Source organism: Tauraco erythrolophus, chromosome 2 (genome assembly GCF_009769465.1).
Source record: "Tauraco erythrolophus isolate bTauEry1 chromosome 2, bTauEry1.pri, whole genome shotgun sequence".
In the NCBI taxonomy this organism is placed as follows: Eukaryota; Metazoa; Chordata; class Aves; order Musophagiformes; family Musophagidae; genus Tauraco; species Tauraco erythrolophus.
The window spans coordinates 88,409,597-88,424,000 of NC_141466.1; the positions used below are offsets into that span (position 1 = coordinate 88,409,597).

Sequence of the window (14,404 nt, forward strand, 5' to 3'; positions counted from 1 at the left end):
CCATGTTAAAACTTACAGCAACTTTGGCGCAATGCAACTGGGGTTAGCTCTAGTTGTGTATTTCAAGCTATAACAGAGTTTCAGAAATTATTATTAGATGCCATCTAAAGATATTTACTGAAATGGAAATTTCTCCTGAAGGCAATCATTGCTGGCAAAATAGTGTAAACTGTAAGAGCAGTTAAGAAAAGCTGTTGCCCACTTTCAGCTGGAGGAGAGGTTCTCTGCTGAAAAGAGCAGTGGCACGCGCTTACATCCGATACTAGCATGGATCCAAAAAAATGGGGCTTTCCATAGCTAGACCTGGATGAGATACCCTAGTCAAGACCTGATGACTTCAGTGCTATAATGATGTATCGCTACCGTAGGCTAATGAACTCCATCTTTTCCGGTTATTTGTCCACGTCTTTACCTCTTTGAATATGTAGGATTTTAAAGCAGGACAACCAAAAAAATACTATCTACCTGTAAGAGAAAAAAACTAAAAGACTGGAATTAGCAAAATAAGTATTGTATGTGAATTTTAATACTGTCAAATTTCACATCTATGATAAGAGCCCCCTTAAAAATTAAAATGGGAATGGGAAGAAAGTCTCTGTCATCGTTTGTCTTCATCAAATAGCTATGGTATTAGTCTGCACAAATTAAAATAAATAAATAAATAACTCTTTGCATTCGATTCCAAGGCATTTGCTGAGGAACTCCATGAAAGGGTTCGAAGGGAATTCTGGGCTTATTGTGGTACTGAGCAGCTAGATCTCACTGACCTACGCAGAATTAAATACGAGGGAATTCGCCCTGCGCCTGGATATCCAAGCCAGCCTGACCATACAGAAAAACTCACCATGTGGAAACTTGCAAACATTGAGGAAACAACAGGTATCTCTGCTTTACTAAGATTCTTAAACTGTTTTTATGCAAGTGAAAGATTGAAATGCCAACAAAACAGTGAACTGGGTGGTGCAGAGCCATATTAAAAAAAAAAAACAAGCTGAAGCAGTTCTGGGAATTGCTGTTTTCCCCCTTTCATTGCCGTTTTTATTTTGTCTCATTCGAGGAAGAATTTGCAAAATACTGCTAGTGCTTTTGGTGAAGGAGTTATGTCCCTAATTAGCTGATTGCATGCAAACAGGGTTCTGCTTCACAGAGAAAAATTCTATCATCCTTATGGTTGCAAGAAGACATTCCAGATACAAACAGGAAAAAAGCCAATTCAGCAGTGTATTTCCTGGTCCACAGAAACCTTGAGATGGTAACTCTTAAAAAAGGAATTAATTCCATTTGTTTTCCTCTGATATTTTATCTGTCAGACGTTTCACTGCTACTTCCACAATTCCAAAAATACCTTCTTGTGTTTCATAACGTTTAGTTACCCACTTCATTTGTGAAAACGTCCAAGTTTTTTCCTTCAAACTGTACAGTTACTCTACAGTAATACTGTAATGAAAGTCTGCAGTATGTTTAAAGCTATGTGTGTTATTTTAATTGTTAACAAGTGAAGAATGGTTTTGTTTATAGTTCATCTGAAAGCTGCTTGGTTTTTGAGTTTGCTTGAAGCCACCCAACAAAAAAAAATGTTTCTGCATTTTTGTTTATTATCAATTCAGAGAATAAGAAAATTCTCATTCTCTCTTCCAGGAATTGGTTTAACTGAATCACTAGCAATGATACCTGCTTCTGCAGTTTCTGGCCTTTACTTTTCCAATCCCAAATCGAAGTATTTTGCTGTTGGCAAGATATGTAAAGATCAGGTAACTTGCATTGTCCATTGTGGTGGTGTTACAGCATTCAAAAACACCTTGTAAGCAGATGTTGCGAAAAATTCTGTAAACAGTAAAAGCTGGAGTTTCCAAATACTCATCATGCTTTATGGTCCCTTCGCAGGTCGAAGATTATGCACGGAGAAAAAATTTGTCTGTGGCAGAGGTGGAGAAATGGCTGGGACCCATTTTGGGATATGATACTGAGTAACTGTGACACCTGTGGGCGAATGTTTTCTTTTGATGTTCTATTTGCCAGAAGGAACAAGAAAATCCTTCACACTGAAAACAGCTTTCTTCCATCAATCCCAATAGCTTGTCTGATTGTTTTTCATTTTTGATTGAGGAACTTAATATTTTAAATCTGCCCTGTGCTTTTGGCTTGGGACCATCAATGCATTGCAGATCTCTTAGTCACAGCAATATGCTTTTATTTATTTTTATTTTTTGCACAAATACTCTAGATGAGCAACTAGATGTAGGGGAAGATGTGGAAGCTGCAAAGCTCTCCTGTCCTCAGGAAGGCTTTGAAATCAGAGGTAGAATTTTCTGTCCTGTTGGCTATGGATGTATGTAGAACAGAATTTGACTTCTGTTATTTTAGTTTGTTTTGGCAAGCCCAGGTACAGAAACTCAATGTGACTTTTCTGTAAAGTCAGCAAAGGTTTTATACTGAGTGATCAAGAGCAATCAAAGTATAGCAGATCTCTTTTAAATTTGTCTGCTCCGTGTTTAGGTCTTGTGATGGGGAACATATGTTGTTTTCTCTGAATAACATCAGGATTTTAGATTACTTTGTGATTATGATTGAAGTTAGAACTATCAAAATAATACAATGTGCTGGAGCAATAATCAGAGATACTGTATTATGACAGAACATGAAACAGGATGACTGAGCCCATGGAGTTGTCCACCTCATGCTTCCTCCTCCTTTCAGCAAGCCACAATCTGTTTCTACTCTGTATAAAGGATAATGGCACTTCCTACCTTACAGTTATGTTGTGAGGCTTAATTCATAGTTAGACAATCTTCTATGTGAAATCTTGTATGTGAAAAATATGAGAGAAACATAATTGTTACTATAGACAGACAGAAAGCTTAGAGCTGACTTCAGTTTTACAAACTCTTATCAGCTTCCGGGTACCTGGGTTTTAAAAGCAAATAGTGGCAATTCTATCATAAGTAACATTAATGCCATAGGCTTATTTTTCAGATTTAACTCCGAGCGAGCTAATTGTTTATAACTTTTAATAATCTCTGAAAAGTGCCTCAGGTATTATTTAAATGCTAATTTCGTAAAATATTATGACAGAAACCCCTCATTTTTCTGGTCTCTAATTGTAAAGAAAAGACCAATATTATAAATAGAATGTTATTTTAAATAGTTTATCTGTAATCTATGAATAGCTGTATAATTTCTGTAATATCATCTTCTGACTTCATGCTAAAAGAATCATCTTGTATCAACAGTTTAATAAAGGTTAAGCTGTCAGTGGTGTTATCCTATTAGAATCCTTTAAATGGCAACAATAAAATGTGTGCAATAGTCTGAACAGATAATGTCAAAATTAATATGCACATTGTACCATGAATCTGAAATTGTAAAGGCTGCTATGGGGTTTTTAAAGTAATTGAGTAAGTGTGTTCTTAACTGAATGTTTTAGAATGTCTCATCCTTTAATGACTTCCAAAAATAATTTCTAAATGGATCTCTCCCCCGCTCCCCTCCATCCCTATCAAGGGACTTGAGACACGTCCTTGTTGATCTGCTGATTCTTGTTGCTGGAATGATTCCTCAGTAGAACACTCTTTTTAGATTGCCAAAAATACAGTAAAAAAATTCTTAACGTAAAGGAAAATTTGTTCTTGAAACATATAGCTTGTAAAAATTGCAATCCTCTTTGCTTTCTTTTTGGTACTTGCATTTTGCAAATCAATTAAATGCTCGGAATATCTCCGCTCCACCACTTCTTCTTTGGAAGCAGAGTACGTTATTTTGATCATGTGAATGAGGTTAAAGTTTGACTTGTACAGCTTGGGTTATTTATATATTTATTTTCCTGAAATCAGTATCCCATAGTTCAGTGAGTACAGCTTTTGCAGAACTGGACTGACAGAGCAGTGGGCACGCTGCTTTGTAACGGTGGTGGTGTTGCCTCGGGTACAAGCAGAGGGTTTCAAATGGTGTGCAATTTACGTTATCCCTTCACACATGGCATCATACACTGAGAAAAATCTTCATCTTTGCCTGCAAAGCTTGTCATTGTGAGAACCTATTTGGAGGAATTACTCATTGTTATTATGCAAATGTTTTTACAAAGGAAAATTTCTTTAAAAGTTTGTTCCTTTGAATTGTCAGTTGAAACTTTGAATAAGACAAATCTTCATTCTTCATTCTTCTCTCCAGAACAAAAGTACATTGTGAAGGAAAAGGGTCTCATAGTTCTACCAGGTAAGATTATTTTACTTTCATGAAACAGTGTTGAAAAACCATGGTAGGAATATACTTCTTTGAAGTAATGAAACGGAGCAGATACTGCCCAGGAAAGACCAACAATCTTAGAATGCATAAAAGACTTTTTACAGTGCTTTTCTAAGCACTAACAAAGGTACAAGATGTAAGAGATGATGAAAATTAAGAATGCTTTGTCAACAATTCTGGTTTCATTCTTGCGAATAATTTACTTTGGCTACTGATTTATTTATTTTTTTAACTTTTTAAGTCAGGCCAGCAGCCTGGAGATTAAGTTCTGAGACACATACCTTAATTTATGAGTGTCAAGAGGGAATACTATCCCTAAACCTGCCCCTTCATTTTTGGAACAGATTGTCCAGAGAAGTGGTGGATGCCCCATCCCTGGAAGTGTTCAAGGCCAGGCTGGATGAGGCTTTGAGCAACCTGATCTAGTGTCCTTGCCTGTGGCAGGTGGCTTGGAACTGGATGATCTTTGAGGTCCCTTCCAACCCAAACCATTCATCATTCTATGATTCTGAAGTCTGTTTCAGTGCTGCTGTTACTCCTGGGAAGATTGTAGTGCAGTTTATTTTGGGGTGAGGGTGCTACCGTAGGTCTGGCCATTCCTCAAAAAACCCCTCAAAACTCACACATATTTTTTTTGTGTGTGGATATTTGAGCTTTTTTTTTTTTTTTGAGAATCTTCGGCTTCGTTGTTCAACAACATGAACCTCAATATGCCCTTTCAGTTAATTTCTGCTTCTTAAAACACAAGTTATGCTTGGGAACTGAGGGCAATAGTGAAAGGCCTTTGAGGGCCTTGCTTTTTAGAAAGGGGCTAGTTTACTAGTAACTGTGACTGAGTTTCAGGAAATGCTCTTTGAAATCTTTGGCTGATTTACCTGAGCATGCCATGAAAAAGTGGATTGAGTGCCTTAATTTAAGAGTTTGAAGAGCAAGAAAAGAAATAACTTCATTAATTAGTTCAGGAGGGTGGTTCCATACAGAAACAGCAGCACGTGTTCTCAGTCACTGGAGAAAGAATTCCTGTGCCCTCAATTCTCAGAGCCGTGTCATACCACCATGGCTCAATATCCTGAGATTTTTTGACTGTGCCACATGCCTGGTATAAATAGCTGTGCGAAGCAGAACTCGGCTGCGATTACCAAACTTGGAGTTTTGGATTTGTGATTCAACTTGAACCAGGATGCCAAAAGCGAGCTGGTAATTATCCTTGCTGGCCTGAAGCTGCCGTGACGACTGGGAAATGAAAGGTGCTGCTTTTTCCCTCACTGCCGCTGCACCAGGGGGGCCTGTGCCTAAAGCTCCTCATCAGGCTGACGGGGAGTGTTCTCATGCCAGGGTGGTCTCTGCTGTTTCTTCCTACAGAAAAAGCATGAAATAAGTGGAGGGAATGTGGAAAGTCAGGCTTACCTTGTCTTAGTTCTTAGCCCAGGCTCTTTTCTACCCCATCGCCCTGTTGACTCAGCCTCCTCTTCCTCCTTTTCCCTCCAGCAGTCCTCCTTAGTTGCATGTCGGGGTCCTCTGTAGGTTCTGCCTAAATGGAACTGTAGAAGGTTTAAAATAAGTCTCTTTTAAAGTGTGAAGTAATTAGCTGTTCCAGGAAGAGGAATTTTTCCCTGGCAAGTGTTGGACAACATTAATAACAAATGTTGCCACTAGCTCTGCTACTGTATATACGGTAGTCTTTCATAACTAGTCCCCATCCCTGGAGGTGTTTAAAAACCATGTGGATTTGGTGTTGAGCAACGTGGTTTAGGGACCCTGACGGTGCAGAGTGAATGGTTGGACTCGATGATCTTGAAGGTCTCTTCCAACCAGACGGTTCTATGATAACGGCTAAGGAGAAGGCCATGAGATGCGTTAGACAATTTCTCTTACCTGCATCTTTAATTATGTGGTGCTTTCATCTAAATAGCAAAACCAAAATGTGTAATAATTGCATGCTTTATCAGTGTACTGTTTTAAGGCTGCAATTAATAAGCTAATAATAAAACTACATAAAACTAATGTAATTTTCAACTGAAGTATGTTAATGGTATGAATTGTTAAGATGAAATAGAGAATTTATCTGTGCGTTGCTGTTATAACAAATGCTTTTTAAATTCTTTAGGTAGTTGATGACTGAATTATTGCATGATGAAAAATTTATCTTGAGTGCAAATTCAGGTTACAAAACACTAATCATTTGATTTAAAAGGCTTTACCACTGCTGTCTAGAAATAGCTGATAAAATGATTTAGTTAGGAGACTGGAAAGTTTACTGTACTACTTGGAGAAATTTCTATGCGTGTAGGTTTACCTATATGTAACAAAAGAAGCTGGAGTGGCGTGGGATTCACAGAGGGTAACTTAATTTCAGAAGAATAGGCAGTTCCTTGGAGAGGAGCTGGAAGATTAAGAGCAAACATATGTCTCTCTAAAAAGCAATATTAGTTAATATTAGTCTTGCAGTAAATGAAAATAAAGGCTGTAGCCTCTACCTTACGTATACCATCAGAGGATAAGAAATGCAGTTCGAGACAATTTTTAAGGAGCTTTCATTAATCTAATGTATGCTTGGGATTAATGAGTTATATTTGAATGTTTATGAGTGAGAGGAGGAGAAGGAAATAATAATTAGGTTGTGAACTTGTTCTAGGGTTAAGTAACAAGCTGTTGAAAAAGGGGAAAAAACCACAACCCAACTCTTGGGAGCTGCTGGAATCATTACTTAGATGAAAGTTTTGGACAGAATTTTCAGTTGGCACTGGCGATCCCTGGCTCTGGCAGAATATTGTGATACATGAAAATAAAACATCCTGGGTTTTTTTCCAGGACTTCCAAAGATGTTAAAACTCTGCATCAGCTGTGTATCTGAACTTAGACATTAGTGCAATTTTGACCTGACAATTACTTCAGTCTAGTAGATAACACTGAGTGTGTAGATGTAATGGATTTTTTTTTTTCCCCCTTACTCAAGGTGTTTAAAAGATCAATTTTTTCTGTATGTGGGAGTGCAACTTCCATTGGCTGTTTTGTTCTTACTTTACTCCTTCACGTACTTGGTCTGTACTCTCCTCCCCTCTTCCTGCTCCACAAATACAGGTGTGGAATTATAACTCGGAGTTCTCTAATGGCCTGTGAGTGCTCGATGTTGTTCATTTTTTTTACTAAAAAATACATATTATTGTGGGATTTTGTTGCATTTCAGCAAGGTTTTTGCCAAATGTCCACTTCCCAGGAAGCGGACAACTTTATTCCTTTTAATCTAGCCATCAATTGGAAATCTAGGTTGAGGTTCAGAAGTGGAGTGCAATCATGAGGTCTAAAAAGGTGTCAGTTCTCCACGGTTGGTGGCGTCCTTCTGCACTTCTGTTCCTGTTACAACCTTGTGAGAACAAATACGTACCTGTCTTTCTGTGGAACAGGGCAGCAGTGAAGCAGTACAGGAAGTGAGAGACAAAAAGCTGCACTGCATGGCCAGAAGACTTGTTTAGCAAACTGTTCTTTAGAGATGCGTTGGTACGACGTGTACTGTAGCTACTGTCGTCCATCAGGACGCGTTTTCAACTACCGTCTCCATCTTGTCCGTACTCAGCTGCTTTTATTTCAGGAAATCACTACTCATGAGATCTCATGCTTTGCTAAATGCTCTGCCAGGTCCTCTTCACTTAATCATGCATTTATAACGAATGACTTTGCAGTAACTACCTGCTGATATATTTTTGGCTTTCATAAACCTTTCTGTAACCGGATAGATGGCTTGCTTCAGAATACTGCTCTATAGCAAATAAATACATTGTTTCTCTAAGGCCCATAAGATCAGACTTCATTACCAACACCTGACCTAACAAGTGTGCTCATGTGGTGAAGGGTTTACAGACCAATCTCCTTAGTCAAGAAGTTTGCTACTTACAAGGACATGACTATGTTTATGCGCTTTATTTAGGAAAGAAATGTAAGCACTTAATTTTTTTACTTTTACTTTCTTCCACATATTATTCCTTGCATCTTAAGGTAGCTAAAAGATTGATTCAATTGTTATACCACTACCTATATGTGTATGGTGGGAAGCCCTGAAGCAAGAGATTCAAAACTTAATACGATGTAAACGCGTACAAGATAGCTGAATATAATCTTGTCTCTTCAGATAAACATTAGGTGAAGATCTGTAACACCAGAGTCAGCAGTCAGCTAAGGCTAAGTGAAGATTTCAGACTTTCAGATGTTGGATCAGCAGCGTTTCATGTTGGTTTAGACATTATACTGCATGCTTTGCCTCCTCCTATTGTGGCAGTTTCTCCCACAACTGAATCCTGCTGCTGCATCTAAATTCCTGGTTATTCCACCAGAAGTATTTGACATGGACTTTGTTGAAGATTTTGATGTGCATTTCCAGGATTATTTTTTCCAAATGAGTTTAAAGCACTACACTGTAGAACATTTCAAGCTCTTGAACTGTAAAATACTTTTTCCTCTTAACAGTCTCCAGGTACTGATGCATTTTTTTTTTTACCACTCAGTGAACTGAACCAAGTAGCCTGCATTTCCTGACAGCTCCAAGTATGTTGGAGGAGGGAGTGAAGAGTGAAAGGAGTTTTTATGGTACTCTTTTATTCTCAGTTCTTGATTAGCACACTTTCTGCTGTCCTGTTCGTTGCTTGGGAGCTGAAGTGAGCTAGAACACCTCTCACAGGTGTTCTAGTGTCTGATCCAGCTGCTGTTAAAGTCTATAGAAAAAATACTACTTACCCAAACACAACTTTGATGAGTCCTAGTGCAATAATCTGGAAAGAAAATTCAGTGTTGAAGTCCTGCCAAAAACACTTGAGGACTACCAGGACGTGCTGTTAAACCTCCTTCAGAGGCTCAGCTTCATTGAAATAGATGGCTGAGATTATTGAAAGTAATTTTTACTCTCATTCTGAAACACTTACCTGACAGAAAGCGATACCCTATCAAGCCGGGAACAGATGAACTTTCCAGCTGTGGGTTCAGTGTGATCAATTGTAACCATCCATCTTGGGGACGTTTGAGAGGGATTGCTGAACGGAACCATCAGCATGGGTATCAGTTCTGTTTTGCTGTCTGAATGATGGAAGGTGCCTTGATTCAGCAGACAAGGATTGGCAAACGCTCTGAAAACATTTTCATGATTTCAAGCCTCTTGTGATTTTAAAACAAACACTGTTTAATGAGATTTTGAGCTTTATAGTCCTTGGCAGTCGTGTGAATATACATTGTGCTAACTTTCTATATGCTGTTGGAGTTTCATTTGGCTGTTTGTTGTAGAAGAGCTGCCTCTTAGTTAAATTTCCTCTTGAAATATATTTTTCATGTTATGTAATTCTACAAATTTCAGCAAAATCGCAGTATTGTCACATCTTTCATGCTGTTTGTGTGCCCAAAGTGCTGAGTAAGGGCAAGGCAGCTGCTGCTGTATGGCTATTGCTAATCAATCTGAATAAATTTGAGAACTGTGTTACGGTTTCTCTCCAGAAATGTCAGCATGAAATATACAAACATCTCTTGCTTTTGTAGCTCAAATGAGGTCTGTAATGATGTGAAATTCTCGATGTTATGTAAAACATCTTACCACGTGATCTCTTGATCTATCAGTAAAATATGACTTGATTTTAAGTAAACCGATGGTTTCTTCATTTTCTCATGGTATTTTTAATGGCTGTATACTTACTTCTTTGCAACTGGCAGGATCGTTCATCATTTTTTTTTTGCTGCTGCTGCTTCTTCCATTTTTGCCACTGGAGTTTTTACTTAGCTTCCGGACTTAAAATTCTCTTCCACTCATGCTTATTTGCCAAGTAGCTTGAAAGTCAGGCTTACTGTTTTGGTATCTTCTGTTGAAAATGCCACCAGTGGTGAAGAGACCATGCTTTGCACTCAGCTTTATTGTTTGTGGGAATCTTTCTAAGCCATCTGCCCACAGTATGTCGTGGCCTTTATTTACAGCTGCTTTTCTTCATGAAGTGTGAAAGTAAAGGATAGTAGAATGAATTCCTGTCTCTGGGGTACATATTGGTTTCACAGTTCAAATTTGCAGATTTGGGAATCTACAAATAGTAAGAAACAACAATGCATTCTCCTCCACCAGCAACTGGAAGGCAGTCATGGCACTTAACACTTCATCTCTGTAGCTTTTGCAGTGGTGGTAGGAAAAGCAGCAGTGCTCATGGAGCTTTTGCTGGGGCAGCTGGAAAAGTAACCTCTTGCCCAGAGCTGGTATCCTCCCCTCCCCTGGCTGTGGAGTTAAGGACGCTGGAAAATGAAGGAGGCCAAGTAAGTGTGTGAAGGATGTAAATGTTTTTCTCTATTTGGCTGAGTTACAGGGATCTCTTTCCAAAAAGAGTCTTAATATTCCAAAGCTTGTAACAGTGTGTTCGCTGAGTGCTAAAAATGCATGGACTATGTTTTTGTCTCTTTCCCAGGTAAGAATTACCTTATTTACTACAAAGCTAATAACGATTACAGGATTGGAGGAAATTGAACATGAGACTGCTGCTAAATTTAAATACAGCTCTTTGCATTAATAAGTCTGAAAAACCAGAACAGTTAGTTAAGAATAAACACATATGGTTTTGGTTCTGTCTCTTCAATAAGTTTTCCATAGGATGGTTTGTGGGTGCAGCAGCAGCAGCATGGCTATTTCCTCTGAAGCAGAAACTGAAGCAGTTCATATGTCTATGTCACAACCATATTTGTGATGGAGGATTTTTGTCCTTACTGTAAAGTGTACACCTGTTGCATTGATGGGTATTGAGCAAAAGCCATTGTTTCATGTTTGATATTTCTATGTAAATATTACAATTATAGCTGTTAGGGGAATGCTGCTTACTCATTGTGTTCGGTCTCACTACCTCCCCTTGGTGGCAAGCAGCATGCCTTTGCTGGAGGTTTGCTTGGAGGTCAGTATGAGCTGAGGAGAGAGAATTTTCACTAACCCACTTCCTCACCTTTGGTATAAGCAAAATTGAAAGGCACATGCCTTCCAGTAGCCCCAGGCAGCACTGACAGTAACTCTGGCTTGGGAAGAGGCGTGCGGCTTTTCAGGATTCCTTCGCAGCTATGACTGAAGGATAGCAGGTACCTGCGCACAGATTGCTGTTCAAGGGCTTAAAGTACGATGTTATCAAAAGTGAGATTTGTCCAAAACTGGTATTGAACTTTTAGGTGCTTCATTCAAGTATGCTCATTTTGGTCATCTGCTAGTTCTGCCCAGTACAGCTGACATCCTCCAGTCTGCTTTGTCGGTCCCTGGAAACAGCCACATAAGTAAGGAAATGTTTCAGATTAAGAACAGTAATCTGCCACTGGATTCATGACTGGCAGATAGATTTCCATCTTTCAGAGACTGAATTCTTATAGCTACAATGGTCACTTCCTGGGTCCAGTTCTGGCACAATGTGATGGAAAGTCCTGGGGGTTTTTTGTTTGTTTATTCGGGTTTGGTTTGGTTTTGTTTTGAAGACTGCAGTCATTAGGGCCTCTACTTTTACATATTTAAATGGTTGGGAGTCTTGGATTTAAATCAAACAAAAAACCAAACATAAACACAAAAAAAAAAAAACACAAAAAAAACCCAGCAAACAACCGCAACATTAAACGCTAATTTCCAGGCTAGTCTGCTAGCTAGTTCAGTCCAGCTACTATTCCCATGAATTGTTACACTCTTCACCTGCAGCTATGTAATACACATGAAACTGTAACAGTTGTCTTTGCATGGGAATATTTTTAAAGAAATTATTCCTAGTCTGCTACTTGTAATAATGAGCCAGTATTTATATACATATATATATATATATATATATATAAAGAACCTGTCACCGTATTGATAAACATTCTTTGGAACCACTCCGATGGCAGAGCTTAAGAACAGGAGACAGCCTGTTAGTACCTCAGCACTTCTGTTTCCAACCAATTTAAAAAAAAAAAAAAAGCCACAAGACTTTGCTGCCAGCCTGCCTGGCTGGTGTTTAATCCTGCTACTCCACTGGGGTTGGAGGGAGGCCTGTTGTGAACGGCAACAGTTTGCACCATGACTTCTCCCGACTGCGCTGCAGAACAACGCAGATGTCGCAGAAGGGCAGTGGGACACGAAGGCTCAGACCCATTGCCAGTCACGGTAACGGTGTTTAAAGCGCTGCCGTGACTCAATTGGTGTTTGCCAGGCAATGCTGCTGCAACAGGAAACAGGCTGAAGGTTGGCTGCAGGATGCATGGAGTTTCTGGTCCACTCAGCTTCAGCATGGCTGCACGCCCAGGCATGGGGAGGAGAGCCACGTTTGTGTTCGGAGTTTGATGTAGACTTACCCTGTCTGATGGCTAGGGATGAGCGAAATCCAGTTCACGTATGACTTGTCTTCTGATTTACAGTGAGGCTACTGTGCAAAGTTGTCAGCACAAAAAGCAGATTGCTTTCTTCTAATAACTTGTGTGGATTTTATTCTTGATTCTTGGAATTCCTGACCAGCTGCTGCCACGGAGTAGCTGCAAGAATCATGAAATTTTTGCCTGCAGTAGCAACTGTGGAGTGGTAGCACAGTGCAGAGAGACACTACTACTTAAAGGACTGAGGAATCAGCAGCTGGATAACCATGTGGCAGAGCACTTGAGACATGTCTTGCCAACCTGCAATTTGTGTTCCAATTTGAGCCCCAAAAAGGACCTTTTAAAACCAACGAATATGACTCATTAATGAAACACTAATACATAATGTTGTCTCTGTAATCTTTTGATCCTTTAATCAAAGCTCGAACATTGGCTGAACTCCAACTTTTAATATAAGCCTGATCCATCTTAGAGTGCAGTTGGCCTGGCTTTAAAATATATTCTGTTGGTAGAGAGGAACCTCACTGTCTTTTCACAGTAAAATGAAACATTGCTTAGTACAGGTACCCAGTTAATCTGCAGAAGCCAGATATACTGTACTGTAGATTGTGTTTTATTACTTAGAGAAATTCCTACTGATTCCCAGATCTGAAATCTGCTACATACTTTTTTTTTTAATTCTAGAATGCACAAACAGTTGATGTTAGATCACTAGACACAAAGCTTAGCCAAGCATGTTAAGTTTCTAAAAGCATGATAATTTTAAAAAGTAACTTCTTGATGCAAAAAATGAGGCACCGTTCTATAGGCACAGCCTTATGCTCCATAAAGGAGAGCTAAAGGAGCACAGTGTAGGTAATCACCAATGCTTGTGTGGATCAGCATGAATATTCTTTAGAAAGAGTGAGAATTCTATGTTCAGCTTGAGAGGTTACAGCTTTTATACACCATGCCTTTAGAGTATAGCTACACAGTTTGTAAGTCTTCCCATGCCTTGTGGGAGATTGTATTCTTTGCTGCTTGTGAAATAGAGAATACCAGCCTCTCCTGCAACAGAAATGTTAATTAGGATGATTTATTTTTCTACTGGAGTGTGAACCTGGGTCCTTTACATAATCAAATGCAGTAATACTAAGTGCCGCATAAGGAATGGATAATTAACAAGAGATGTCATTCATATGGGAAGAACAACCTAACTTTGTCAACACTTTAATTATCAAGGTCCTTACTGAGGAATTCTTATCACCCATCAACCAAAAAGACTTAGTTTCCACTAACAGCAACTCTGTTTTGTTTCCTTCATCATCCTTGATGGTGCAATAAGTACTGCAAATTTATAGGATGCATTAGGTTATCAGGTACGAATTTGAGAAACTGCTTAGCATCAGCATCAGAGGGTAAGCAGACAAATAAATACACATAGCACACATGGAAGTTGGATAAACAGTTTCAATCTTTTTCTAGCTGACTAGAAATAAAGGTTTTGAGATATCAATAGACAAACTGCGAAAAGAGGCATCTCTTCAACGTATTTCCACAGATACTCTCCGAATGGTGTTATCTGCACCTCTTTACCTTTAGATGATTTTAGTAGATATTTCAGAAAAATGCAATTTGAGTTGCTTTGTTCCCAAACATTCTCTTTTTGAGATTGCATATTTTAATTTCCATGGGTGTCATTATCCTTATAGTTCAGCAGTTTTTTTTGCATAGTTTAAAATTGCTTATGTTTTCCTGTGTTTCTTGAAATTAGGTATATATGTATCTGCTGCAACACCATGGCTTATAATGGAATTATGTGAAAGATTGCCCTGCAGTTTTACTGTTCAGTAATGAAGAC

At 38.9% G+C, this 14,404-nt stretch overlaps 1 protein-coding gene across 2 annotated transcripts in view; it reads left to right on the forward strand.

The window, feature by feature from the left end:
* MTR (5-methyltetrahydrofolate-homocysteine methyltransferase) overlaps positions 1-2,013 on the forward strand; it is a 56,279-nt gene extending 54,266 nt beyond the window's left edge. For both annotated transcript variants that reach the window (XM_086627730.1, XM_086627741.1), the window contains exons 31-33: positions 687-879; positions 1,639-1,751; positions 1,885-2,013. In XM_086627730.1, the coding sequence (XP_086483856.1) occupies positions 687-879; positions 1,639-1,751; positions 1,885-1,971 (393 nt within the window). In that variant the 3' untranslated portion in view covers positions 1,972-2,013. The remainder of the gene's footprint in view (positions 1-686; positions 880-1,638; positions 1,752-1,884) is intronic.
* The last annotated feature ends 12,391 nt before the right edge of the window (positions 2,014-14,404 follow it).